Raw genomic sequence first — 27,066 nt, 5'->3', positions numbered from 1 at the left:
CCTGATACATATAAGCAAAATTTGCCGTCTGTTGTGGTGACTCAAGTTTTATTACGTATGATTGATTTCTCACTTGCTTATTGCTTTAGAAAGTTGATCTGCAATTCATTTTTGCAGCTTAATATGGGTCCTGATTTTGGTCATAGATGATGGATGTTTTTTGCTTGTCAATTCTGTAGGTGGACTATTTACAACTCAACTGGAAAAAGGATATGCTCCTGTTCTCCCAAATAGAAATCATGTTCAAGATGTCTCAAAAATGGATAAGGTTGAGTCGGAAGATGGAAGACATGCAGGTGTTGCACAACAGAGCCTTCATGACCTGCTAAAGCCAGAGCTATCAAAACTCTGCAAAGCTTTGCAACTTCCAGTTTAGTTCCCCTCCTTTTGATCTACATTATTAATTCCACCTTCTATGTATGGGTGAAATATTTGCAGTTCTTTTTATTGGCCTCACTATCTAATAGATGTGAATGCCATTTTGTGAGTTGAACACTGAAAATATATATATATATATCTATATCTATATATATATATATATATATATATATATATATATATGAAAGGTGGTAGCTTCCTACCACCAGCCTACCCTGAGTGAATTGGTGTTTTAGGATTGTTTTTCGCAAAATCTGAGCATGCAGATGTGTTCGGCATGGTCAATTTTCTAGGAAACACAGATTATGTTTTTGCAATAAAAAAATGTTTTTTTAAGTCTTGAATATTCAATAAAATCTTAGACCATCGATTTTTAAACCTTATAAAACCTACCTGCAGGTCATAATCGGATAATACAAGAGTTGATTCTTATAAAATCAAGCATTTAGAACACATCTGTACAGTCAGATTTAGGGAAAACATGCAAAATACCTTCAAAATCCTGGTAGGATGGCGTCTGGTGGTAGGCAGCTACCACTATATATATTTGTTCAGAAACAGGCAGGAGCTCCAGTCTCTTTTTCCTTAACAAAATGGCATCCACTTCTGCATAGCTCACAAAGTATATGATTGTTTAAGTTCTTTCTGTTAAAATACTGTATATATACCTGACTGATATACGTATATCAGTCAGGGGTATTTTGGCATTTTTTAAGTATCTGTGTTTAGTACAGTACATTAGGGACTGACATGTAATTTTGTCTTTTTATTTTTTTATAATTAATGCAAAATGTGACTGTTGGGAGGCAGTCTCCCTCACTTCAAGTGAGGCTATACTCATGTAAAGTATGCTCTTAGAAGCATCTTGTGTGAGTTTTATAATTTTTTTTTTTATATAGGTTTTTGTGCCTTTGTGTTATTGTGAAAGTTCATATTCCTTATCTCTTTTATGAGATTGTGTTTGGTTCATTAGACACCATGATTTTGTTGTTCCCTTGTGTAGCCCTTTGTTGTCATTGTATTTGTGCACCATTGATTCATTACATGGTATCAGAGCTTGGCTCTAGAAGAAGTGAAAATATATTTCGGGATTATTCTACTTGTGGTGGTGCTCCTCAACTCGTGGTCCTCTTTCAACTCCTCTACTTAAAATTCTTGAAATACATTATGGGATAAAGAGACTCCGCCTTTGTCATCTCCTACAAGCTCAATGAAAAAAACCACTTGATGTGGGCGACAACAATGGAAAATCACATCAACGGTAAGAAGCTATGAGGTTTTGTTAGTGGTACCACTAATGAACCACAATTAAAATTGACAAGGAGAGAAGGAGATCAAGTCAAAACTTTGTCCGAAGAAGAAAATGAGAAAGCTTTGCATGAATATTAAAACAAGTTGGAGGATTGAGAAGCGAGCAATGCTCAAATTCTCTCATGGTTTATGAATACCATGGAGTTCATCAAGTTTAAAAGAACATCTGATGCATGGACTTTTCTAATGAGTACCTTCATCCAAAAATATATGGCTAGGCTATATTATCTTCAAGATAAAGTATGTAATGCAAAACAAGGGGATAAAAGCGTAAGAGATTTGTACAACTCCTATTTGGGATGAACTAGCCATGTTAGAACCAAAATTAGAAGATTCGGCTATTGAAATAAGATCTCAAATAGAAAGAGAAAATCTTTTTTCCTTTCTTTATGGCCTCCGACCGGAATTTGAGCAAGTTAGATATTCTTTGTTTTATAGGATCTCGACTCCTTCTATAAGTGAGGTTCTTGCTCAAATTTGCCAAGAGTAAACAAGACTTGGAATGTAAGTCTAATGATGAGGTCCTTGCCGTGGCAAGACCGAAATTTTTTGTAAAAATGTATAAACCACCTTTGAGAGGAAATTCAATGGAGGACATAATGAAGGAGGATACAAAGGCAAAATCATTTGCCATCATTGTAAGGAACCGGGTCATATAAGATCGGATTGTCCCAAATTTAAGAAAGTGACCGCCTTAAGTGAAGGACCACAAGAATCAAAGAAAGAGACAACTTCAATGATTTGACCATTGCCCAAATAGTAGAGGTCGTCTCACAAATTCTTAAGGCCACTCCTTCTACATCTAGCGTCGCCATCTTCTCCAGGTAAGTCTTCTTGGATTTTAGATTCGGGTGCCTCTTTTCACATGACTCATAACGAGTATCTATTATCCGATTGCACTAATTCATATTTTTCATGTGTATCAACCGTCGATGTTACTTCTTTAAAAGTTAAAAGTATAAGAAACCTCAACAATATCTCAAAACATTTCTGTCCCAAAAGTGAGGGTTATTCCAAAATTGGATTTAAATCTTTTTTCATTTTCTCAAATTTTCGATTATGGATGTAAAGTATTCTTCTTATCTATGGCTTGTTGGGTGCAATATCTCCATTTAGGGAAATTGATTGGGCAAGGCCATAGAAGAACAAATCTTTACTATATGGATTCCTTGTGTTTACCTAAAAACTCCTTTTGTAATAATGTCAAAGACATTAATTTAGATCTTTGTCAAAAAAAATTAGGACAAAATTATCTCATTTTTCATTTTTGGATTTTTTTTAAAGATAAAGATTTTGCATGTGAAGATTGTATACACGGAAAAATGCAAATGACACCTTTTGGATCTAGAACCTTCACGTTTAATGGAAATTTTGAATTAGTGCATTCAATGTTAGAAAGTGGCTTTGAATACTTTAGGTTCGATAATGAACCCATACACATGCACATTAAGTGCGAATATATCCACTCAAGGGAACAACACGAGCACATCATGTGCTAATACATAAACCCATAAAAGGGGTAAATATGACTTAAAGTCATAAGTTGAATATTATTGAAGAATACAAAGGGGGCAAGCCCCTATTTATAAGCACAAAAGGGACCACCTTGGGGGTTCCCAAAGGAGACGTTGGAGAGCCCCCAACGGTCACATTTGTGACCGTTGGGGGCTCCCAACGTCTCTATTGGGAGGCCCCCAATGTGGAATGAAAACGAAAATAAAAAAACAAAAAAACATAAAATTAAAGGAAATATTACAATGCATATTCCAATTGGAATATGCGTAAAATGACAAATTACAAGAATACCCTTGAGGGTATTTTAGGAAGATAAAATATATATATTTATATATATATATATAAATAGAGATACGTATACATATATATATGTATACGTATCTTTATATATATATAAATATATACATGTACATTTAAGAATTATATTTCAACATATATGTGTACGAGTACACATATTTTAACATTCAGATGTATGGGGTCCCGCTCCCGTTATGTCAAAAGGTGGTTATTCATATTATGTTACATTTATAGATGATTTTAGTAAACATACTTGGATATACTTCCTCAAACTCAAATTTTAAGTTTTTTCGTACTTTAAAAATTTTCGTAATCTTGTTAAAAATCAATTTGAAACAAATATTAAAGTCTTCCGCTCCGACTCAGGTGGAAATTTTGAGGGAGTTTGCTACCAGTGCCAGCAGCCCGGGCATATCGCTGTTCATTGTCCAAACAAACCAACAACTTTGGGAGGACAACAGCAGCAGTATTCACAACAGAGGACGAATAAGAGAGTATATGCTGCCACAACTGCCACACCGGGCGATCAGGCTGATTTTATCGAAGGTATCTTCTTAGTTGTCGATCATTATGCTGGTGTAATGTTTGGTCCGGGTGCTACCCACAGTTTCATATCCATTTCGTTTGCAAGTTTGCTCGACTTGGTCTCATCGAGTCTTGAGAAGACTCTTGATGTGATGTCTCCGATGGATACATCTTCTTGCGATACTTTCCTGTCGTATGCGTAGTGATCTAGGGGGCATGAGCTGTCTGCTGATCTGGTCATCCTATATATGACTTTTTATGATGACATTCTGGGTATGGACTGGTTGTTCAGACACAATGCCACCCTCCAATGTCGGGGAAAGAAAGTTTGACTAGAGCACCCCAATTTATCCAATTTGGTGTTCCCGACGATTAGATCGATGAGTGAGGTGAAGATAGTTTTGGCACTTAAGATCTCCAGGTACCACAAGCAGGGGTGTATGGTGTTCTTGGCCAGTGTGTTTGCGAAGGACAGTCAGGAGACACCCTTGGAGCATATTGATGTTGTTCATGAGTTTCTGGATGTTTTTTTCAAGGACTTGTCATGTCTGCCACCTCACAGAGATATCGAGTTCTTGATCGAGTTGGTGCCTGACATGACACCAGTTTCTCGAGCACCATACCGCATGGCAAGAGCTAGTGGAGCTGAAGAAGCAGCTGCATAAGCTTCTTGACAAGGGCTTTATCAAACCAAGTGTATCCCCCTTGGGGTGCATATGTCCTCTTTGTCAAGAAGAAGGATAGTTTAATGCGACTTTGTATTGATTACTGCATGTTAAACCAAATTACAGTGAAGAACAAATATCCCTTGCGTAGGATCGATGACTTGTTCGATCAACTGAGGAAGGCAAAGGTGTTCTCGAAGATAGACATTCGTTCTGGGTACCATCGATTGCGGATCAGGGCAGAGGATATTTCGAAGACCGTATTCAGGTCCAAATATGGGCATTACGAATTCTTGGTGATGTCTTTTGGACTCATCAATGCCCCTACAACATTTATGTATCTTATGAATTGAGTCTTTAGTTTATGGCTGAACTCTTTTGTCATCATGTTCATTGATTGTGTTCATTGATGACATTCTTATATACTCGAAGAGCGTGGAGGAGCATCGAAAGCATATGCAGATCGTATTGCTGACACTGATAGAACATCAACTTTATGCTAAGTTCTCAAAGTGCACATTTTGGCTTGATAGGGTGATGTTTTTCGGCCATGTGATTTCTGCGAAGTGGGTAGAGATTGATCCAGCCAAGGTAGAGGCCGTATTGTCTTGGGAGCAGCCAAAGACGGTGACAGACATCAGGAGTTTCTTGGGATTCGTCGGTTACTATTGTCGATTCATCCAAAATTTCTTACATATTGTTGCCCCAATGACTCAGTTATTGCAGAAAGGGGTGAAGTTTGATTGGTCACCTCGATGCGAGGGGAGATTTCATGAGCTGAATAGGAGGTTGACCATAGCCCCAATTTTGACATTGCCTTCTGGGACAGATGGATTCGTAGTATACATCGATGCTTTAGGGATCAGACTGGGCTATGTTTTTATGCAACACAGAAGGTTATCGCGTACGCTTCTCGGCAGCTGAAGGTGCTCAGAAGCCAGATGCATAATTTTGTCATGATTTCGAGAAGTTATGCATGAGTGCTTAGAAGCCAGATGCATAATTTTGTCATGATTTCGAGAAGTTATGCGTGAGTGCTTAGAAGCCAGATGCACAATTTCGTCGTGAGGAGGATGGGACCATCATGTTCGGAGACAGATGGTGGGTCCCGAAGGTATTACAGGAGGAGCTGATGACTGAAGGCCACAGGTCTCGATATTCGGTTCACCTTGATTTCACCAAAATGTTTAAAGACCTTCAGGGGACGTATTGGTGGAATGAGATGAAGTGAGACATTGCCGAGTTTGTATCACGGTGTCTCACCTGTTAGCAGTTTAAGATTGAGCACCAGAAACCTGGTGGACTTCTGCAGCTACTAAATATCAAAGACTGGAAGTGAGATGATATCTCTATAGATTTCATTATTGGGTTGTCAAGGACCCATAGACAGCACAATGCCATCTGGGTGGTAGTGGACAGACTGACCAAGAGTCCCCACTTCCTTCAAATCAGGATCAGTCAGAGCCTAGAGAGCTTAGCTGAGCTTTACATGGATGAGATAGTCAGACTTCACGGGGTGCCACGATCGATAGTGTCAGATCGAGACCCTCGCTTTAGGTCTCGATTTTGGTGCCAGTTGCAAAAAGCCCTTGGTACTACGTTGAAGTTCAGTATGACATTCCATCCACAGACTGACGGACAGTCGGAGCGTACGATACACACTCGAGGACATGTTGAGATCATTTACTTTGGATTGGGCAGGAGACTGGGACAAGCATGTAAAGCTTGTAGAGTTTTCGTACAACAGTTACCATGCCAGTATCGGTATGACCCCGTACGAAGCTCTGTATGGCAGACAATGCCAATTCTCGGTGTGTTGGGATGGAGTTGGAGTAAGAGCGGTGGAGTCTTCTGAGGTTATCCAACATTATGCTGATTAGGTGCGTTTGATTCGACAGAAGTTGGTTGCAGCGCAGAGCAGGCAGAAGAGCTATGCTGACCAACTGTATAGGGAGCTCAACTTTGATGTTGACAATCACATGTTCGCACGGATCTCACCTATGAAGGGTGTCTTCAGGTTCAGAAAGAATGAGAAGTTGAGTCCTCGGTATATGGGACCCTTTGAGATCCTAGAGCGGGTTTGGGAGATCGCGTATCAAGTGACACTTCCTCTTCAGTTCTCGTAGATCTATGTCTTACACATCTCGATGTTAAGAAAGTACGTACCTGACCCATCACATGTGATCCACTATGAGGCGATTGAGGTACAACCTGTCTTGACGACAGAGGAGAGGTCGGTGGAGATTGTAGACCACCAGGAGAGGCACTGCGCAATAGAACGATTCCGTTCGTAAAAGTGCGTAGGTAGTATCACGGGCTGGATGAGTGCACCTGGAAGCCGAAAGCGGATATGCATCAACACTACCTACAGTTATTCGGTACATTCTAATTTCATGGACAAAATTCTTTTAAGGGGGTAGGGATGTAATATCATGTATTCTCACATTTAGTTGAATTTGAGTTTTTCGAAAATTTGGCTAAGTATAGAAGAAAAATTGGATTAACCTTGATAATAGGCCTATGTTCTTTGAGTCTGGAATCGACCCAGGTCTCATCGACAAGGTCTAAACGAACCAATTAAAAGGTGTGAAAAAGTTTTATTTTCAACCTTTAAATTCAAGTGAATTTTGAGCGAAGTTCAGGTTAAATTTGGGTGAATTTCGGAAGCAAAATTCAAAATATGTATCGTTGGATGCGTCCCGAAATCCTGAGTCCAACGATATTTTACTTTTCCTAATCCGAGCTACGGTTGACTCGAAAATTATTTTTTTCAAAAGGGGACCGCCTCAACGGGTAGGGTCCAGATTTGGATCGGACTGGATCCAATATTTTTATCCAAATTAATATGGATCTGGACTCTGTCCAACACCTTTATTAATTAGGATTTGATCTAGCACAGGATCCAAATGATGTTTGGATCTTGGATCCGGATCAGGATCCAAACCCATACCTAACAATGACATAGCTGTAAATTCATTTTTATATTAAATTTAAAGTTAAATTAAAGTTAAATTAAAGTTAAAAAGGCCCCCAGAGGGGTAAGATACTCTCTAGAAGCTTCTATAGGGTTATTTAGTAATAAATAAGTCATAAATAATTAATTCATTATTTAATGGGTATTAATTTTGAATTTCGAAACTTACCTTATGATTAATCTTGAGAAGAATCTACCCTATGTCACATGGGTGCGGGTGCGACACGGGTGCAGAGCAATTTCAAATTTTTTGGACACGGGGACACAGGTATATATATATCGTTACGATCACTCGTTGCTCGTCAACTTGTGTCATAGGTGTGTTTTCTCTGACATTCATTGGTGGAATGTCCATTCTCCTCGCAAAACTAACAATCCTCAAATTTGAATAGACATAACCACTCTGAATGCATAACGCGATATTGATAACAATAGTCTCTCAAGTTGTGAGTTTTCATCTATATTTGACAAAATATTTTTTTCAATGTTAGAATCTTGAAAGTAATACTTACAGTGTGATATTGTGAGCATGATGGATCTTGAACCAGGTTTCTCAGACTTAGGCTCTGATACCAATTCTGTAACACCATGAATTTTCAAAACAATACTTTGTCCAAATTTTATTGATTATTATTTTTTATTTGTAGCAAAATTTAGAAAAGACTTTAGCAGCGAAAATAGATGATAGTTGTCAATTTTAGAAGATGTTGAGTGCGTCATAGGTATGTGACCAATCACTCATTGTCCACCAAAATGAGTTATTTATTACGAACCATATTGCTTAGTAAAGAAGTACTATATAAACTAGGTTTGTAAACGAAATATCTAATGAAGTCTAGAGAAACCCTGGATCTTGATGCCGCCCTGCTCGCATATTGTAGGTTCAATACCTGTATCTCCCATAAAACAGGGTCAGAACCATTCATGGTCTAGTAGAAAAACATTCTAATTCTAACAAGTATAATATGTTAAGACATAAAAGGCCACTGCAGGGTCGCAGTTGAAAACATCGTAGCTCAAGTTTCTACGACTTAGCGTATAAGTATTTCATGGACCAAAGCAGGAGCCTCATCGAGCCTAGCTTAGCCATATATATATATATATAACAATAGTAAAACTCAGTCAAAGTTGAGCCCATTAAGGGACACGACTATATATATATATTTAAAAATATATATAAAATGATCAATTTTTTTTAGTTTTTATACGTCTTTTGCCCTAATGGACAAAAATAGACTCAGTCAAAGTTGATCGAGTCCAAAATGTGGACGAACTCGGCTCCGATGCGTTGATTAAGTTCGACACTTGGTTGAACGTGTCCGCCCTATGTCCGAAGCCGCACCCGTGTAGGGGCGTGTCGATGCGGGTGCGTCAACCTTATAGACGAGTCTGTGTGACTTAGAATCTAACCTAAGCATGGAATGAGGAGAGAAAAAGGTAAAGAAGATAAATTAGTGAAAGGGGGAAAGTAATAAAAAAGTTTGAAAAAGTTAACAATGGTTGAGGAAAAATGGGGAAGGTGGGATTTGGAGATAGAGTGGGACTCTATCTCTAGCCCACCATATGGGGAAACCCTAGAGGGGTGTCACCTCTAAGGGCTTCCTCAATAAAAAGAGGGAAAGAAAGAGAGAGAGACGTGAGAAGAAGAAGAAGAAGAAGAAGAAGAAGAAGAAGAAGAAGAAGAAGAAGAAGAAGAAGAAGAAGACGTGGGAAGAAGCACGTGGGGTTCTTTTCACATTTCAAAAAAGGTACGAGCCCTTCTCTCTTCGCAAATGGGAAAAATAAAATGTGAATCAGATTTTACAAAGTATGTTAGTTGAAATACAAAAAAAAATCTGATTTATTCTCTTTTGATAGTGTTGGGTATGAGTATATCATGTTATTGATTTCCCTCTCCGGAAAGAAAAATCTGGAAAAAAATGGATATGGCTACATGTAGTGGGCCGATCTGACCTATCTGACACACACATGTGGTGCGGCCTTGAAACAGATCAGCCATGACTGCCATACGCAGATCTGGCCTGGATCTGCTGTAGGATGATTTATAAAGTTCTTATTCAATGCATGAAGAATCTGTAATTTCAAAAATTTATATTCAATGCATAATGAATGCTAAAGTGATGATCTATAGGATTTTCATTCAATACCAAATGAATCAGTTATTTATAAAGAGGTAGTTCAATGCATACCGAATGTTAAATCTGGTCCAGTTCTAGCATTCTAAGGTTTTGAAAAAGAAAATAAACATGATGCAATCTACATGAAGATAATTTTTTTTCTGTGTATGCTTATTGTTTGATATATAGTAATTATGGTCTTGGTTTATGTTCATGTTTGAACAACATATATTGATCTATGTCACATGGGTGCGGGTGCGACACGGGTGCGGCTGAATTTCAAATTTTTTGGACACGGGGACATGTATCTGCACAGTCTGGTAAAGACTGTGCTCAACACAGTTAAAAAAAATATATCCAGACTGTGCTCAACACAGTTAAAAAAAATATATCTACATAGTCTGGTAAAGACTGTGCTCTGCACAGTTTTTCTCTCTAAAAACAAAAGTATATAAAAAATATATAAAAGATATATATTTTTTTAGTTTTTATACATTTTTTGTCCTAAAAAATGGACAAAAATAGACTTGGTCAACATTGACTGAGTCCAAAACAAGGACAGACTCGGCCTTGACTCGTTGAGTGTGTCCGACTCGGCGTTGACCGAGTCTGGGCCGTGTCCGAAGCCGCACCCGTGTCTGCACCCGTGTCGGGGCGTGTCGACTCGGGTGCGACGCCTCCTTAGCCGAGTCCGTGTGACATAGATATTGATGCATGTTCCATGTTAAATTTGCTCTTTTGGATCCATGTGAATTCTTGAATGTAAAAGAACAACATACTTATGTTTCTTGATGATAAATTTGTTTAGTACATGCATGATTGAGTTTGGCTGTGTATGCATATAAGTACCTGAATTTTATTTTAAAATCTGTTCATGCATGTACATTTGGTAAAGATTTAAAAATATATATATGTGCTTTGTATCAGGGTGGGCTGCAACTGGGCAGCCCAGCCGAGTGACTTGGCTGGGCAGGCTTGGCCCTGCCAGGCCCAGTCCAGCCACTCGGCTGGATTGGTGCAGGCCTGGCAGACCTCTGCCATGGCCAGTCTTCATGAAAAAAAAAGTTTTTTTCTTTGGTTTTGCAGGGCTGACTGCATACTCGGCTGGCCTGCCAGGCCTTGGCAGCTTGTACACAGGCCCGGTCTGGGCATGTGTAGGGGCTGCCAGACCAGCCAATTGAGTTCGGTTGGGCTGGAGCCGAGCCCTAGCCGACCCGATTGGGTCTGCTGGCTAAAAAAATATATATTATATGCATGTATTTCCTGTAAGTGAATTTGTTGTACGTGGATACCTAACTGAAAATTTGCATAAGCATATTTATTTGTTGATGAATCCGTGCAAATCTGAACATGCATATATTCTTGACGTGAATATGCATATTACATGCTTACCTGAGTTTAAATCTGCGGCTTTATATGCATGCATTGTATACTACTTTACTAGGCCCAGCCGAATCCTGTTCGGCTGAGCAGGTGTTGTTTCAAAAAAAAAATGCCGTTGCTGGGCTGACTCGACCCAACACCTGCTCAAGGCCCATACGGCCTACGATGATCAATTTTTTATCATCGATGCATACATATGCAAAAATCATAAAAAAACATGCCACTTATGCATTCTTTTAACATGCTTTTTCAATGCACATTCATACATGCCAATTAGAGACGCGCAAGAACCAAAACATTCATATGCATGTGTTCACATACTCATGCCCAAATACATGCTTTCTTTCATCTCCTTTAAAAACATGTGAACACTCATGCAATTATGTACATGCAAAAACATATTAATTTCATGTATGCCCATGCACATAAAAGCAACCTTGCATTAATAGTTGATTCAACATAGTATATCAAGTCTAAGCATGTGAGAATTATCATACTCGGCTGGTCTACCAGGCCCTGGCAATGTTGCCGGGTATTTTAAAACCCCAGCTGGCTGCCAGTCGGTTGGGTATATACATTTATGCTTTGGGGCTGGTAGGTTCGGTTGGCCTGTCAGTCTGTGGCCATCCTGTGTAGACCCAACCATTTGTCGGCTAAGCAAGGTCGTGAAAAAGAAAAGATACATATATATTGTTATGTGTTTGAAAATACACCTTTTGAACAAGATATTCGAGTTACATGTGCGAAATACTTACATGTTTCATATGTCGTTGAATGCTCAATTTATGCACAAGCGAGGATCAAATTAGCATATGTAATTTTCAGTCATGCCTGCAAATTTCCAGAATTTGCTGTTTGTGTTTAGACTTAGCCTTATGCATGCAAATGATAATTCTCACATGCTTAGACTTGATATACTATGCTGAATAAGTATGAATGCAAGGTTGCTTTTATGTACATGGGCACACATGAAATTAATATGTTTTTGCATGTACATAATTGCATGAGTGTTCACATGTTTTTAATGGAGATAATTCATGCAAGAAAGCATGTATATGAATATTGAATACATACATATGAATGTTTTGGTTCTTGCATATCTCTAATTGACATGTTTGTTATGATTTTTTGCATATGGATGCATCAATGATAAAAAATGTATCATCATAGGCCGTATGGGCCTTGAGCAGGTATTGCTCCATGTTTAGTTTATGCATCGCAAAAATCAACTAAATGTTTTAAATAAATTGTACTGTTTCATGTGACAACGGGTCAGGTCCCGTGATGAGTTTCGCATGATGAAATGCGAAATGAATGTTTGGTTTTTGCATGCTGAATTGCAAAACAAAGAATTGAAATAAAACATTATTTTAAATGAAAAGATAAATGAAAAATAGTGTAATTAATGTTCTGCTGAATGTCCCTTCTTTAACGTGGGAATCCTGGACTATGGTTTTGGGGAGCCGTGAGAATACTAAAACTCCGTGTGTGTTTGTGCCCTTGAACCCAACTAGGTTATTCACCTCTCGACCATTGTTTTAGGTATATTCCACCACTTTACCTAAGAGTGGTGTGTAGACACAACTGTGCTAATTGGTATATCAAGAAAGTGACATTAGTGGATACTGATTTTTCTAATATCCTGCTGACATTTGATGCTGAATTCTAATGTTACGATGAATGATGCTGAATCCTGAACTCGGTCGATGGTCAAGAAGGAGGCCCAATATTAAAATACCAATGTGTGTGTTAAGCTACAACTGGGGATCCAACTTAAACTCGAGAATTGTTTACCCGTTTAAGTATCCGCGGGTTACAGTAATAAAAAGAGAAACAAAAATGTGTGTATTTAATAAAGACATGCATACATAAAGAAAACTCTGATAATAACTTAATAAGTTATTCAGACATGTGCATTGAATCCATGCATTTTACTGTTCTGCATTAGCTCATGCAATTTTATCGGTCTCTGGAAGGTGATGTCTCCTGTTATATAATTCTTGTTCTTATAATGCATAAATGATCAATTAAAGCATGAGATAGTTGTCACATTTTCTCTAATATACTGCGTGAATCTCATTTTTATTCTCTTATTCTTATTTGAGTTGATAGAGAGATTTGTACGTAGGATCTCACATTCTGACACCCTACTTGTGTTTTTCACAGTTGCAGAGACTCAATGATGGGACTTGCTACTCCAGAGTGCTACGAGGGCTACATGACTACTAGACAGTATTCTTTTTGGATAGAGGGGATCTACTTTAGAGACTTGTTCTTATTATTGCTATTGTTATTATTATTCATGTTCATGTGTCTAGACATTTCATATTGAATAAAATTAGATTGCTTTCAGTAATGGTAATGTAAGATCTTTTATGGTTGTGGATGTGGTTACGACTGTAAGAGCTCGGGTCTCTGAGATTGTTTCTGCAATTGTTTTAAAAAAAAAATTCACTTTTTAACGGTTTGGAGTTGGGGTCGTTACAACCTCAGTAGCTCGTATGACCACAGTTAGGGCTCTAGTTGCATTAGCATCCATTAGAAAATGACCTATATATCAGTTTGGATCCTCCCCCTGGTTTGACTATTAAAAATGGTACGGTTCTTCATCTTCAAAAAGCTTTATATGGACTTAAATAAGCCCCTAAAGCATGGTATGCTCGGTTTAGTGGTATTGTGTTGAATCTTGGATTTAGTTCTTGTTACATTTGTACTGCCTTTTTTATAAGATCTACAGGTACCACACTTATTATTCTCCTTTTATATGTTGATGATATGATCATCCCTCTGAATGATCAGAAGAAAATTAAAGAAATTAAAATTTTGCTTAAAAAATCTTTTGATATGATTGACCTTGGTTTTTTGAGATATTTTTTAGGAATTGAAGTAGCCTACTTGCTAAGAGGGTGTATTTTGTCTCAAATCAAGTTTGCAGTTGCTGATATTATTGCATGCTCGGAAATCACTGACACAAAATATGCCAATACTTCTAAAGTGATAAATGCAAAAATGAGAGTTGAAGACAAGGTGTTATTAGATTATCCAACTCCTTATAGACAACTTATCATCCATTACCAGGCCAGACATTGCGCATGTTGTACACACTACAAGTCAATTTCAACATGCGCCCACATTGGTTCACATGAGTACAATATTAAGAATAGTACGATGCATCAAGAAAACTATATTTAAAGGGCTATTCTTATCATCTTCATAATCTTTAAATTTTATTGCTTATACTGATTCTGACTGGGGAGGTGATCCTAATAACTGTCTCAACTACAAGTTTTTGTGTGTTTTTAGGTGATTTCTTTATCTCTTGGCGATGCAAAAAGCAACAGAAAGTGTCTTTATCTTCTACGAAAGCTGAGTATAGGGCGATGGCTATAACAACCACCGAGGTCATGTGGATGAGAACACTACTTTTAGATATGGGTGTTGATGTGTCAGAACCTTCAAAACTATGCTGCGATAACAAAAGCGTCATATATATAGCTAGCAATCACACGTTTCATGAGCGAACAAAACATATTGAGATGGACTGTCACTATGTTCATGAAGAATATTTGAAGGGAACAATTACTTTGCCATATGTTCTGTCCGAGTTTCAGATTGCGGACTTCTTCATGAAAGCTCTTCTTCTATCTAGATTTTTGTATCTTTTTATCAAACATTCAATGATTTCACCGTCAGTTTGAGGGGGTGTTAAAAGACTGTATATATACCTGATTGATATACGTATATCAGTTAGGAGTATTTTGGTCTTTTTTAAGTATTTGTATTTAGTACAGTCCATTAGGGACTGACATGTTATTTTATTTTTTAATTTTTTGTAATTAATGCAAAATGTGACTATTGGGATGCAGTCCAACTAGTCGTCGGACTGCCTCCCTCACTTCAGGTGAGGCTCTATAAATAGAGCCTCACTATACTCTTGTAAAGTATGCTCTTAGAAGCATTGTGTGAGGTTTATAAAATTCCTTTTTTATATAAGCTTTTGTTTGTAAAAGTTCATATTCTTTATCTCTTTTATGAGATTGTGTTTGGTCCATTAGCGACCACGGTTTTGTTCTGCACTTGTGTGGCCCTTTGTTGGCATTGTATTCGTGCACCATTGATTCATTACACTGTCTTATACATATATGTTCGGTAATGCGTAGCCAATTTTCCTATACCCTGCTTGCTAATTTGTTTACTGATTCTTGCCTATGCAGAAAGAAGTCATGGATGTTGCTGCAATCTCTCTTGAATATGTGATGAAAAATCATCAAGTCCCAAGGGAATCTGAAACCATATTGCAGGCATTCCAGATGGCCTTGGTTAGCTTTTTATGCCTTTCTTTACTATACATCACCAAAGCATTTCTTTTTTCTCACTTATTCTTTGTTTTCTTTCCACAAAGATTAGCCTAGTTATATTCTTGGTATTAGCATTGTTTATCACTAATTTCTCTTGGATTCATTGATTGATAGTGAAAACCAGTGTTTGATATTGACCTTGTGATACTTTTGGCTAAGTTTTTAATCTTTTGAGAAAATTTGGAAAACTTTAAAATGGAATAATTTATAAGGTTAAAAAGAAAAGAAACTTTGCAAAAAGGAAATAAAATACCTTGATTCAAGTCAAAATGACATGATAATGACAATTATTGTGAACTTTTAGCAACTATACAAAGTGGGATGATGATGCTGGTGAGAATTCTTATGATATTATAATCATGTTGGTTGTAGAAAATTAATAACCTAGTTTAATCTTTGTAAAGCAATATAAATATAAATGCTAATATCATGATAAAATATGCATATTAATCGTGGCATATAAAAATTGCTTACATCTATGGGTTCCATGTGAAAATTCTTATGGGATTAAATTATAAGACAATTTTTAGTTCAAAAATAAATATGGAGGAGAAGGATTCATGTGGAAGACCCAGAATGATTTTCTTTGTTGGTTCATATCGCCGACCCCAATTGTTTTGGGATGAAGGCGTAGTAGTTGTTGTTGTAATGTGGATATCACTTGAAAATAAGTAGTTCTGATAGAATAGAACTTTTGATTGATATAGGCTGTTGGGATGTTATGGATGAAAACATGGTTTCTATGGACCCTAATATAACAGAGAAGTAACTGAGGACACTAGTACCATATTTCAAGTGGGCAATGACATTGCTTGTATTCATGGTCTTGATGAAGTAATGACAGGTGGATTAGTAGAATTTGAAGAGCGTACAATAGGCATCACTCAGATCTTGAAATCAAATAATGTTGGTGTGGAATTATTGGGTGTGATTGTTTGATGATAATTCTGCTTCTGGTGGCAGCCCCACTTATGGGATCAAAACAATATGTTCTAAGAAGAAAGATTTGAATATCAATCTCATTGATATCATCTACTCATAAGTATCATATCAAATCCCATCAATCCAATGATTTTTTCAAGAAACACTAGACGTCTAAGTCTTACAAGTGGTGCTCAGTTGCTCTCCAACTAGAGCCCCTGATTAGGTCAACAGGGACTGAAGATGGGCGAGCTCCACCTTGCCTCAGAACAAAAAAGGAATAAAAAAGCTACTAGATCACGGGTGAGCTCAGGTTGGCAAAGACAAGTGGAGTTGCGAACTCCACCTCATAAAAAAAAAGGAATCGATGCTTGCCAGCTAGAACCTCTGATTGGGTTGGCAGGGAGAGTAGTGGAGTTTGCGGGAAAGGCATTTCCAGCTAGCTCCCCCTCAACCTCTGCATGGGTTAGTGTGGTGATTCTCGATGGTTCCAGTGAGCCAAAATAGAAAACACCTAAGATATGGTGTTGGTAAGAGTTGCCAGCACCTATTTTCTTGTGATGACCTCTTCTTTCCAGCAAGTTGGATGTTGCTATGGCCTTATTTACATCAAGCGGAAGAATAATGTTGGGCTTTGAAATGGCCCAATATTCACATCCACTTGCAGGCTGTGAATCGTGTGATTTCAAATTGTATGATTCAAAAATCAACAGGCACCTTGTGAGAGTTTGAATCACATGGACTGGTGAGAAAATGAATCAAAGATGCTATTTTCTCATGTTTGATTAGCATGAGAAAATGGCCCAAATGAGATTTGTTCTCTCAATTGCATGAAAGTCTGTATCTGATGAGACGTTACCAAATGTGCCCCGAGTTACAAAAGAGGTCTTGGTATGAAATGTAGTAATTGACTCAAATAATGTCAACAATTAAAAATTTATGTTGTTAACATTATGCTGCATTAAAGGTGTGATAATAAAAAGGGCATCTAAATTTAAGTTATACACACACTTATGTTGTGTATGTTACATATATTTTCACACATGCACACATAATTTACTAAATTTTAGTTAGCATCATGTTGAAGGCACGATAATTTAATTATGCAAATATATCCACAAACTAAGTAGGCACAACACAATAAGGGGATGTGAGTTCTGTTAAATGTAAACATATGTTTACGTATGCATTTCTGTACATTTCTCTACATTCATAGTTTAGGGGTATTTTGGTATTTTCTCATGTACAACAGAAATAAGTATTTTATATTTTTATTTTCTGTTTTTATTTTATTCTTTTTTATGTAATAATTCCCAGTCTTCATGGGCTTTTTGGGAGTTAACAAAGAGTCGTTGGTGAAATGAAATAAGCGAAAATAGACACAATGTCCTGTAATGGACATTCACAAGCAAAATGCAAAGAACAAGTCCACAATGGACAAACACAGAGTCAACAATGGCTTGCTAAAAGGAAGAATCTTATAAAGCAAGAAATGGGCTTATAAAAAGCCATACATTACAAAGGGGTTTACCCCTTTATTTATAAGCAAAAGAGTGAGAGAGAGAGTGGGCATTGGGAGGCCCAACAAGGAGTTGTTGTGACCGTTGGGGGTCCAACGACTCTTAGTTGGGACCCCCAATGCATTATGCATTTAATGCATTTATAATAAAAAAAGAAAAATAAAAATAGGAAAAAAGAAAAAGGAAAAAAGAGGAAAAAAAGAAAAGACTAAAATTCTCCTATTGGGTAGAATTACAGAAATACCCTTTATCGGGTATGATGGGATATCAATATATATATATATACATATATTTTAACACCCTCCTTCAAGCTTTACGGGAACATGACCGAAAGCTTGTTGAGAAGAAACATAAAACGAGGAGCAGCAAGAGCTTTGGTGAAGAAATTCGTCAACTGGTACTCGAATGTAACGTACGCCCATGATATGGTCCCTCTTAGATATTCATCACGAATATAGTGGCAGTCCATCTCAATGTGTTTAGTACATTCATGGAAGGTGTGGTTGTTTGCGATATAAATTGCGTTTTTATTGTCACAACACATCTTCGAAGGTGTAGAGATGATTATGCCCATATCACTGAGGAGACTTCTAAGCCACACAAGCTCCATGGTTGTAGTGACCATTGCACGATATTCAACTTTCGTTGAGGACGATGATACTTTGTGTTGCTTGCATCTCCAGAAAATCATAGTCACCTAAGAATACACAAAAACCAGTAGTTGAGACTCTATCATTGTGATTTCCACCCCAATCATCATCAATATAAGCAATTAAATCAAGTGACGAGGAAGAAGAAAGAAAAACTCCCTTAGTCATAGTATTTTTAATGTATCTGATGATTTTTAAGACTGCAATCATGTGCACGGTTGTAGGTGCATGTTGAAACTGACTGACTGAGTGAATTGCATGAGCTATGTCTAGTCGAGTGATGGATAAGTATGTCAGAGACCCAACAAGTTGGCGGTAGGGAGTAAGATCTTTAAGAAGAGTTCCATCTTCAACTTTACATTAATAACTTCAGGGGTTTCTGTCTTCTTGTCATATGTGATGCCAAACTTTAAACAAATGTCAGCTGCAAGTTTCATCTGAGAGAGAATGTACCCCTGTGGAGAGTACGCTACTTCAATACCTAAAAAATATATTAGGAAACCAAGATCAGACATGTCAAAATTTTCTTTTAGAACTTTCTTAATATCATTAATTCCCTGTTCATCACTTCAAATGATGATCATATCATCAACATAAAGCAAGAGAATAACTATTGAAGACCCTGCACTTTTCACAAACAAAGCAGTGTCAGTATAGCAAGAGCGAAAATTCAAACTTGTCATTACGTTACTAAATTTATCATGCCAAGCCTTTAGTACTTGTTTTAATCCATATAAGGTTTTGTTATGTTTAAGAATTTTATTATTACCAATACACACTCTTAGCAGAGGGTCAATGTAAACCTCTTAATTTAGTTCTCCATTTAAGAATGCATTCTTAACATCTAATTGATAGATAAGCTATTTTTTAACAAAAGCAACAACAATAAGAGTCCTAACACTGGTTATCTTAACTACGGGAGCAAAAGTTTTCTCATAGTTAATATCATATTCTTGAGCGTATCCTTTTGCTACTAGTCGAGTTATGTAGTGTTTTAATGACCCATCACTCTTAGTTTTGACTTTATAGACCCATCTACATCCATTTGATTTCTTTCCCGTGGGTAATGAGGTTATTTTTCAAGTTTTTGCCTTTTCAAGAGCATTAAGTTTCAAGTTCATGGCTTCGACCAACTGGGGAATATTTTTGGTTTCGTTATAGTGAGATGGATCATGGAATGAGTGTAACGCAATTAGGCATGACCTATATTTTGGTGTTAGAGACTCATAGGAAACAAACCTATTAGGAGGATTGGAGACTCAACCAGATCTTCTCAAAGAGGTTTCTTCTATGTTGGACCCTTGAGAGTATTTTTCTAAAGCATTTATGGGAACTTGTTGATCACGCCGAACATAGGTTTGAATTGGTCTACTATCAATGACATCATTTTCATTTTCGTTTTCAACATTGTTGAGATGAATGTCCTCTTGGTCATTCAACAAATTATCATTAGAAATCACCTCTTCTTGAAGCGACACTTCTTTTTGAGGAAGAAGATTAAACAAAAAAGCATATTCGCTTTAATCAATATCTTTAGTTTTCTCAAACCCATTTTCATTTTCTAAAAAAATTACATCTTTAGAAACATACAATTTGTTGCTTTTGGGGTCGAAGCATCTAAATTCTTTTTTATTTTTTCTATATCCTAAGAATACGCGCTCAATAGCTTTTGAAGATAATTTATCTCTTTTATGTGAAAGAACAAAGCATTTGCACCCAAAAATTCTTAATCTATTAAAATTGGGAGTTCTTTGTAATAGTTTTTTATATGAAGATGTATTTTCTAAGGATGAAGATAGTATTCTATTTATCAAGTAGGTTGATGTTAAAGCGGTTTCGGCCCAATAGCTTTTCGAAATTTCTTTATAAATAAGAAGTGTCTTAGTGGTTTCCATAATATGTCTATGTTTTCTTTCAGCTAAACCATTTTGTTGAGGAGTTTTAGGACAAGATTTTTTATGGCAAATTCCATTTGTTTCTAAATAATTTTGAAATTCATTTGATAGGCACTCTCCACCCGAATCAGATATAAGAATAGAGATATTACTTAAAAATTGATTTTTGACAATCATATGAAATTTCCTAAAAAAGGCGAAGACATCGAATTTTAAGTTAAAAATATAAATCCATACATATCTAGTAAAATCATCAATGAAGCTAACATAATAGGAGTACCCACCTTTCGATATGACTCAAGAAGGGCCCTAAACATCTGAATGAACTAACTCAAATGGTCTTTTAGTAAAAAACGTTCTATTTGGAAAAGAAATAGATTTCGTCTTTCCAAAAATACAATTCTTGCAAACAAAATATTTCTCGTTACAAATTTTTTTTCCAAACGAAAAAAATACATTTTTGAGAAGCTTGGATGCCCAAGTCTTTGATGTCAAGTTTCAATATTTTTATCTTGGACATAGTTAGAAAAAGAGTCGGGAGGAAGTTTCAAGTTGCTCATGTAATAGAGATCTGCCCCTCATATAGCCTTGCCCAAACTGCTTCCCGGACCGGAGATCCTGTATAGATCAACCCTTAGTTGAGAAGGCGATTTCACATCCATGATCACATATTTGAGAAACAGAAAGAATGTTTAAATGTAGTTGAGGTACCACCCTCACATTTGACACTAGGAATTTTTTGGAAAAACTTAAAGTTCCAAAACTTTTGATTTGTAAGGCGTGCCATCGGCAGTTGAAACATAAGAGTTTTTTGAATTAAAACATAAGTCGGATAACCCATTCTCATAAGGTGTCATATGAAAGGACGCTTCGGAGTCAAGGATCCAAGAGGACATACCTGGAGGAGAGGAGGAGGCAATGGCGGCACCCGATGTAGATGTAGATTTGAGTAGCAATTGGAGTGCCTCAGATAGTTGAGCAAGACAAAATAAAGCCCTTTCTTTTGTTGAATCTTCCTTCCTTGGTGTGTTTTCTTCAACGGAAGCAACTCTTGGCTTTGGAGCTTCATTTATCCTTGGACGATTGGGCCTTATGTGTCACGGTTCTTGACAATGATGACATATGGCTTTCTTATAGTTGCCATTATAGTTATTGTCTTCCAAAATACGGAAGCTTATAAGTCCTAACATGATTTCTGGGTTTGGAAATGGCTAAGACTTTATCTCTTCCTTCTACTATGTCAAGACGGGTTTCTTCTTGGTATATTCCAGCAACGACATCTTCTAAGGGAAGAGACTTAGATCTATGGAGGAGAGAAGATCTAACTTGCTCATACTCCAGTCTAAGCCCATGCAAAAATTGAAAAAGTGTTCTTTTCCCATTTGTTGTCTTCTAAGTTCAATATCATCATTATCTACCCATTTGGGTTCTAGGAGGGATAGCTCATCCCATAAGGGACTAAGAGAGCTAAAATAATCACAGACACTCATGTTCCCTTGTTTAATGGTGCAAATATTTTCTTGGAGGAAAAATTGCCTAGCGAGGTCTTTTTGAGTGTAGATACCTTTCATGAAGAACCATGCCTTGTTAGCTTTGCGAAATTTGACAATATTTGCACAAATTTTTAGCTCCACGTTATTCATAAGCCATGCAAGTATTTTTGCATGCTTACTCTCTCAATCTTTAATCAACAATTGGTGTTCTTCAATGGCTTTAATTTGTGTTCCTCCTAAAGCTTTTTCTTGTCCTTCCATTTTGGTGAGTTGTAGTTGGGGTTTTAGAATGGTGAAATAGAGATAAGAGAAGCTAGAAAAGATATGCTAACTTACAAGGAGACTTAGGTGAAAAAGGAATTTGACAAGAAGAGTACAACCTTGCTCTGATACCATGAAATGAAATAAGCGGAAATAAGCACAATGTCCTATAATGGACATTCACAAGCAAAATGCAAAGAACAAGTCCACAATGGACAAACACAAAGCCAACAATGGCTTGCTAAAAGGAAGAATCTTATAAAGCAAGAAATGGGCTTATAAAAAGCTACACATTACAAAGGGGTTTGCCTCTTTATTTATAAGAGAGAGAGAGAGATAGAGAGGGTATTGGGAGTCCCAACAAGGAGTGATTGTGACCGTTGGGGGTCCAACGACTCTTAGTTGGGATCCCCAATGCATTATGCATTTAATGCATTTACAATAAAAAAAGAAAAAAGAAAAAGGAAAAAAGAGAAAAAAGGAAAAGACTAAAATGTCCCTATTGGGCAGAATTACAGAAATACCCTTTATCAGGTATGATGGGATATATATATATATATATATATATATATATATATATATATATATATATATATATATATATATATATATATATATATATATAAACAGTTTTAAGAGCTCTCTCTTGTATATAATGGGGTCAACCCCTTCTCATTTGTATTGCTTCTTCAAGGAATTATTCTCTAATAATATTTATTATTTTTATGTGTGATTCTCAACCCTTAGTGGCTTATTCTTGTGTTTTCATGTGTTGACCCGTAAGTGGTCATATTCTCTAAGTGTTTTCTTGCCCATAAGCGGTACACCAAAGCATATATTGACTCCTTTGTGTTATTCAACTCTTTCTCAAGCATATTTTGAGGTTGCATGAAAAACGGGTCTTGCATCAGGGAAGTGCATCAACCAACCTTTTTGAAGATTGATCTTCCTATGAATTTATAGAAGTTCTGAAAACTACCACAGAGAGAGAGAGAGAGAGAGAGAGAGAGAGACGGCAGTGAAAATGAGAAAACTCGTTAATTAGATTAGGGCTAATCTCTATGTTAAATAGAGAGAGGCCAAAGTAAAAAATTACACACAAGACCCTCATTAAACACTAAATATCAAATAACCTCTAGTTTAAGAAAACTTAAACTTAAAACCTCTTAATCTCAACACTCCCCCTCAAGCTGGAGCATAGATATCAATCATGCTCAGCTTGTCACAACATTTTGAGAAATTTGGTCAAGCAAGAGGCTTTGTAAACATATCTGCAACTTGGTCCTCCGACTTTAGATATTTGGTAGTGATATGACCAGCTTGAATCGTATCTCTTACATAGTGGCAATCAACCTCAATGTGCTTTGTTCTCTCATGAAAGACAGGATTGTTCGCTATATATGTGGCAGCCTTGTTATCACACATCATGGTCATAGGAGAGGAAACCTTCACCTGAAGATCATGAAGAACAGTACGAACCCACATTAATTCAGCAGCTGTTTGGGCCATAGCCCTATATTCTGATTCTGCACTCGACCTAGAAACCACATTTTGCTTCTTCTCCATGAAATTAAGTTGTCTCCTAAAAACACACAGAATCCTATGGTAGATTTTCTATCCACTACAGATCCTGCATAGTCAGCATCAGAATAGACCACTATCTCCAGAGTTCCACCTTTCCTGAATAATAAAGATTTTAAATACCCGAGAATCATTATAGCTGCATTCCAGTGTACCTCAGTTGGTTTGTCCATAAATTGGCTAACTTTGCTTACTGCTAAAGCAATATTCGGCTTGGTCACAGTTACATAAAGTAGCTTCCCTACTAGTGAGTGATAGCTTTTGCTATCAACCGGTTTTGACCCTTCTTCAAACAATTGAACTTTATGATCCATGGGAATATTTGGTGGTTTAGCTCCCAACATTCCAGTTTCCTTTAATAAGTCAAGAACATACTTCTGTTGAGACAAAACCATCCCTTCACGGCTCCTGGCAACTTCTATACCCAGAAAATATCTAAGTGAACCAAGGTCTTTTGTAATAAAGTGTTTTTGAAGATTAGCCTTTGTGAATTCAATATCTTTCGCATCATCTCCTGTAAGAATGATGTCATCCACATATACCACCATAACAACTATGCTTGAGTTAGTTTTCTTGATAAATAGTGTATGATCTGCCGCTGACCTATTAAAGCCAAAGCGTTACATCACTTCAAACAACTTTTGAAACCATGCACGCGGACTTTGTTTCAAGCCATAAATCGCCTTTCTCAATCTACACACCTTATGACACTCCCCCTCAACCTCGAATCTTGGAGGTTGTTGCATGTAAACTGTCTCAGATAGATCCCCATATAGAAATGCATTTTTCATATCTAATTGACACACGCTCCAACCATGATGAACAACTACTAAGAGAACAAGATGAATGGTGCCCATCTGTGCAACAGGAGAAAAGGTTTCAAAGAAATCAATACCATAAGTCTGAGTATACCCTTTTGCTACTAATCAGGCCTTATACCTTTCAATAGAACTATCCGATTTGTACTTTATTGTATATACCCATTTGCATCCAACAATGTCAGCATCCACTGGGGAATCAACTAGATGCCATGTATGCTGAGACAATAAAGCATCAATTTCTTCTTGCATAGCCAACTTCCACCGGTTATCTAGCTCTTCCTGTTGATAGTTCAAAGGAACAGTTTCAGCAAATAAGGCTGAAATAAAAGTTTTCATCTGATTTCCAATTCTGTCATCGGAGACAAAATGAGATATGGGATATAAGGTACATTGTCGTTGTTTGATTTTCAATCTCCAGGTCGTTCCATGCGTGAGAGCTGAGAAACAGAGAGAGATAGAGAAAGGGAGAGAAAAGTTGGGGAAAAACCGATACCTTGTTACATTAGGGTCGGCTGCTGTGTATACTCATTTATATTAACATGCTATTACAAAATTAGGGTACTAAAATACCCTCATTACAATAAATTATATTACACAATGCCATTAATGAGAAGTGAATGTCACGGGTCTGGATCTCCAGATCCATGACCCGTAACAAGAGAAAACACTTCTTTTCACCCTCCCTCAAGTTGTGCATGATCTTGAACCATGAACAACTTGCCTTTTAACATCCAAAATCTGTCTTTTGTCAATCCTTTTGTAAATATATCCGCCACTTGATCTGTAGTTCGAACAAATTCAGGCTCAATCTCTTTCTCTTCTACCTTTTGTCTCACAAAATGCTGGTCTATTTCAATATGTTTGGCACGACTGTGATGGATTGAATTAAAGGACATACTAATGGCACTCTGGTTGTCACACAAAAGAAGTGATCGAGAGATCGATTCTCTGACTTCTGTCAGTAGGTGTCTAATTCAAGTGGCCTCAGCAGTGGCGGCTGCCATTGACCTGTATTCAGCCTCTGTACTGGATCTGGCAACAGCCTTTTGTTTCTTACTACTCCAAGAAACCAAATTCTTCCCAACAAAAACACAATAGTCGGATACTGATCTCCGTTCATCTGGGTCTCCCGCCCAGTCCCCATCAGAATAAACAACGATCTCATGTGCATTTTGTCCATTTGTCTTTCGCTTATATATGAGGCCATCCCCAACCGTTCCCTTCAGATATCGTAATTTCCGTTTAACTGCTTCCATATGCCCTTCACATGGTCCTTGCATAAACTGAGAAACTTGATTCATCGAGTAGACTATATCAGGGCGAGTAAAAGTGAGCTATTGTAACATACCCACTATGCTACGGTACTGTGTGGGATTATCAAATGGATCTCCGTCTTGAGAGCTAAGCTTTTGATGAAGAATGCTAAGAGTGCTCAAGGGTTTGCAGTCTTTCATACCCGCTTTATTGAGAATATCAATGGTATACTTATGTTGAGTGAGAGTCATCTCTTCAGAAGTACTGTCGACTTCAACTCCAAGAAAGTACCGTAGTTTGTTAAGGTCCTTCATTTTGAACCTCTGATTCAAGAAATGTTTGACTTCTTCAATGTGCTCATTGGAATTACTAGTGATGATGATATCATCCACATATATCAACAACAAAGTAATTGTGTCTTGGTTCTTAAATATAAATAAGGAGTGGTCAAGAAGTGATTTCTTAAAACCATATTTTTGTATTTCAAGAGAAAAGCTGTCGAACCAAGATCGAGATGCCTGCTTCAATCCATATATCGCCCTTTTTAGTCTGCAGACATATTTTGTAGGATTGCCTTCTGCGTAACCAGTGGGTTGTTCCATGTATACTTCTTCTCTCAAATCTCCATGACGAAAAACATTCTTCACATCAAGTTGACTAATAGTCTATTGATGTTCAATAGCTAAAGAAAGTATGGCTCTGATTGTCCCCATCCTCACCACTGGACTAAAAGTTTCATCATAATCATGTCCTTGCTCCTGTGTAAAACCTTTGGCTACAAGTCTCGCCTTGTATCGCTCTATAGTCCCATCTGGTTTATACTTTATTTTGTACACCCATTTCGAACCAACAACGTTTCTGTCAGGTGGTCTTGGTACGACATCCCACGTACCACATTCATGTAGAGCTTCCATCTCTTCATTCATTGCTTCAATCCATCTTCTGGAATTTGACGCTTGAGAACGTTGTGGGTTCATCTTCTTTATTCAAGGCTGTTAGAAAGAGTTGAAAATCTAATGAGAAATTTTCATAACTGACCCACCTTTCAATTGGATGGCGAGAACGTGTGGATCTTCTAGTATCAACGATGTTGGATGTAGAGGATGCGTCCATATCCGAATTAACTATGGTGGGCGGCTCTCTTTCT

The 27,066-nt window shown here is 37.2% G+C and overlaps 1 protein-coding gene across 3 annotated transcripts in view; it reads left to right on the top strand.

Moving 5' to 3' along the window:
* The window catches only part of LOC149821564 (uncharacterized), a 119,026-nt gene that overhangs the window by 70,623 nt on the left and 21,337 nt on the right, over positions 1-27,066 (top strand). For all 3 annotated transcript variants that reach the window (XM_089981573.1, XM_089981572.1, XM_089981574.1), the window contains 2 exons: positions 180-370; positions 15,380-15,484. In XM_089981573.1, the coding sequence (XP_089837699.1) occupies positions 180-370; positions 15,380-15,484 (296 nt within the window). The remainder of the gene's footprint in view (positions 1-179; positions 371-15,379; positions 15,485-27,066) is intronic.

Source organism: Nuphar pumila, chromosome 11, assembly GCF_984573655.1.
Source record: "Nuphar pumila chromosome 11, dmNupPumi1.hap1.1, whole genome shotgun sequence".
NCBI lineage: Eukaryota > Viridiplantae > Streptophyta > Magnoliopsida > Nymphaeales > Nymphaeaceae > Nuphar > Nuphar pumila.
Note: the sequence above shows the minus strand (reverse complement) of the source record. Positions and strands in the feature narration are given on the sequence as shown.